The following is a 3,434-nucleotide window of genomic DNA, read 5'->3' on the forward strand; positions in this document are numbered from 1 at the left end:
TAAGCCGACCCGGCTTAAGAAGCCTCATGCATATCCACGTATCGTATCATCTTTGCGTACCACCTAGTGATACGATACGGTGCAACAGGGTATTGTACCCACTTGTTGCGTATTCGCCTGCTGTATAATACGCAACAAGTGGGTACAATACCCTGTTGCACCGTATTGTATCACTAGATGGTACGCAAAGATGATACGATACATGGAAATGCAACAAGTGTGGACCCGGCTTCACCTGCTTAACCCGAGGGATATTTTTTCTCATTTAGGCCCGATGATTTTATTCAGCTGGGAGAAGCCCCACGGCCCTGATAAGGCTGAAACTCCTTTGAGATCACGGCTGAATAAAATCACTCGACGGCAGGTAACATATAATAAAAAGTACCACCAAGTATGTCAGTAATGTGAAACACGACATACAGGACACTCGTATCGTGACGTGAGCGCCACAGTCGTTCCTGTGAAGTGTGTGCTGCTTGCCCAAAATGGCGGGGGTGGGGAGGGTCAGACTGCCCCTCGCCCCCTTAGACACGTTGGCGAACTTAACAGATTTTATTATGGGAGACGCCGGGCGACTTTCACTAAACGTCTGAATGTGGAGACGATTCTCGACCTGGGCCAGGTCCTCAGCTGAAGGAGAGGGTTTGGCCAAATTCTTCTGGTAAAATATCTATATAAGAGTGTAATAATTAATTCATGAGGTATGAAGGCCGTGTTACTCCCCACCCAGACACCTCTAACATCGTTATATAGATGTTTCGCAGCAGTTTCGCCAGACGATTTCATTCGGCTGTGGACCTTGCCTTCGTCGAGATCGAGATTCGCCCACAGTTGTGAACAGAGAGAGAGAGAGAGAGAGACGTCAGCGAAAACCTTACTCGCGGTCTATATATCCACACTTTCAAACACTACCACCACCATTACCACCACCAGTACTATCACCATCCATCACCACCCGTACGACTTCCGTCGCAACCACAAATACCATCAATCTCTACCACACTGACTATCCCCACAACATATATTACCACTGACACTTGCTTATATTCTTCCCTTCTTCAGGAAAGTATTCTACCTGTATCTGCTCGACCTACACTTCGGCAGAGATGAGTCTTTCTCTTCCTGGCACCAGCTGGGCCTTCGTCCTCGCCCTCGCCGTCCTCGTGACTGCCGAGGCCGAGCCAAGGAGGAGGTGCTGTGGAGGAGGGGGAGGGGGAGCCTTGGTGGCAGCCTCACTCGGATTTGTGGGAGTAAGTATTAACTGTACTGTGTAAAAGACCTTAATGGTTATCGTCCAAATAGTTTGTTATCAAATGTATACAAAGCGTTTCCCGAAAGGCAAAGTATTTTTTTTATGGAAACCAAGACAGGGTTTTGAAACAAATCTTCCGTTACTGACTATCTGCAGACAGTAAAGTAACTGATCAAGAAAGAGGTAACACAGTAAACCTGTGTGTTTAGATTTTATTAATTGAAATAAAAACTTTTGACTTGGTTAAACAAACGGCATTGTTAAACGATATACGCACACAGAGTGAAGGACATCGTGGAGGCAATAAAAAAAGAAGAAAAAAAAAGCAGTAGTGGAATATTAGGCAGGCCAAGTAACCAGTAGGAGAACGTATAAAGCACATATGTTACTTACTGGACACCGTAAGATGGGAAGCGTGGGAGCGAGAGACCAGAAAAGAAACTGGAGAGACAAGACAGAAAAGTTTGCGGGAGTGATGTGGCAGGGGTTGGCGCAGTCGTGCGACTCATGGAAGAGGCTTAGGGGAGGTCTTTGTTCAGCAGTGGACTCCGAAGGGATGATTGCAATCTTTCTATGCTGCTGTGGCGCGTTCGGCATCGACCCCCGACTCGTGGCTACGAAAGCTTCGGTTCGATCCCCAACCTAGTCCCGGCTGACCGACTTGTTGAACTAGTAGTTATCGTCTCGTACTGCCACGCTATTGTGGTACCAAATTCACGCCGCCAGTCACGGCATCGAAAGTTTCATTAATACGTCAAGTCACTACTCGACCTCTTAAGCAAGGAGATAAGAACCTGACGTGTGTAAAAATCTACACATTTACCCTCTGATCAGACAACATGAATTTTAAGATCTTATTTGGACATGTGATAACAGTCGATCACTAGTCCAGCACGTAGTCCAGGTTCGCCCCCCCCCTCAACAGTCACCAATGACTGTCACTTGCCCTGATTATATTTAGATACAAAAGTCATGCACAAGGTACACATCTCAGTCTTGGACGAAGTATCTTACAAAGAGCTGATGTATAGAATATCTTAAATTACATCTGCAGGCGACTATAAGCTGAAAAAATAAGAGAATAAAACTAAAATAAAAAAAGAACAGAATGAATCAAAACAAAACAGAATGTAATAGAATAAAATGAGATAAAGTAAAATAAAATTAAATTAAATTAAATAAGATAAGATAAATAAAGTGAAATAGCCCAGTGTTAACTAGAAGAAAACGGACGACACAAGTCAACGGATGGAAGAAACTCAACTCTTTCGTCACGACAGCATTCGTAATACATTTTTATACGACTTAGGGAAGCCAGAGCAGGGTGGGGATGGGACGTAAAGGGTGATGAATCGATCAAGAACTTGTTCAGTCCACAGCAGAATGTTTTCACCGTCGTCAAGGGAGAGTTCCCCATCTCACTCTTGTTTACCAACATGACGCCATCGTTTACCGATATGACGTCACCTCTGTACCTTTTGCGTCGTCGCTGCAATTGATATTTTGATTTCAGGGACTTATTGCGGGACATTACCACCACCATCACCATCACCACCACGGTGGCGGCGGCTGTGGGGGCTGCGGGGGAGGCTGCGGATGGTGCGGCGGCGGCTACGGCCACGGCTACGGCCGGAGGCGCAGAAGCCTTGCGGACGAGTTCGAGAATGAAGTTATCGAAGACATCTACACCAAGGTAGGAACCGAAGACGTCTAACCCCTTTTGCAGTGCTGATACGCTATTTATAAGTATGATATAGGAACTTCAGTCAGTTGTTTTAAAGACCCTGAAAATACCCACATGCACCAAAAATGTTTGTGTTGTTCGTCTATTTCCACTTGTGAGCTTCTGTTAGCAAATACAACTCTAAAACTAGTGTTGTACGGCTATCAATGTCATGATATCCTGTTAGTATTCTCCACAGCCTCGTTGCGAAGGGGATATCTTAATACATTGTCTATTACAATTCTTGTACATCCACACACACTACTGAACGCTCAAATATGCTAGCTCACGCAAGCAAGCAATAGCACGCACACTTAAACACACAAGCAATCACAGTGAATATTATTATTACGCAAAAAACATACACAATGTACATGATGTATGTTATCTCCCTCTCTTCCCCTTCTCTCTCTCTATCCATCTCTCTCTCTCTCTCTCTCTCTCTCTCTCTCTCTCTCA

The 3,434-nt window shown here is 45.0% G+C and overlaps 1 protein-coding gene across 1 annotated transcript in view; it reads left to right on the forward strand.

The window, feature by feature from the left end:
* The first annotated feature begins 1,098 nt into the window (after positions 1–1,098).
* Positions 1,099–3,434, forward strand: part of LOC143030969 (uncharacterized) — a 6,477-nt gene continuing 4,141 nt past the window's right edge. The window contains exons 1-2 of the mRNA XM_076194274.1: positions 1,099–1,250; positions 2,766–2,945. Coding sequence (XP_076050389.1) covers positions 1,107–1,250; positions 2,766–2,945 — 324 coding nt within the window. The 5' untranslated portion in view covers positions 1,099–1,106. The remainder of the gene's footprint in view (positions 1,251–2,765; positions 2,946–3,434) is intronic.

Source organism: Oratosquilla oratoria, chromosome 1 (genome assembly GCF_046742065.1).
Source record: "Oratosquilla oratoria isolate Oo_2021 chromosome 1, ASM4674206v1, whole genome shotgun sequence".
Lineage (NCBI taxonomy): Eukaryota > Metazoa > Arthropoda > Malacostraca > Stomatopoda > Squillidae > Oratosquilla > Oratosquilla oratoria.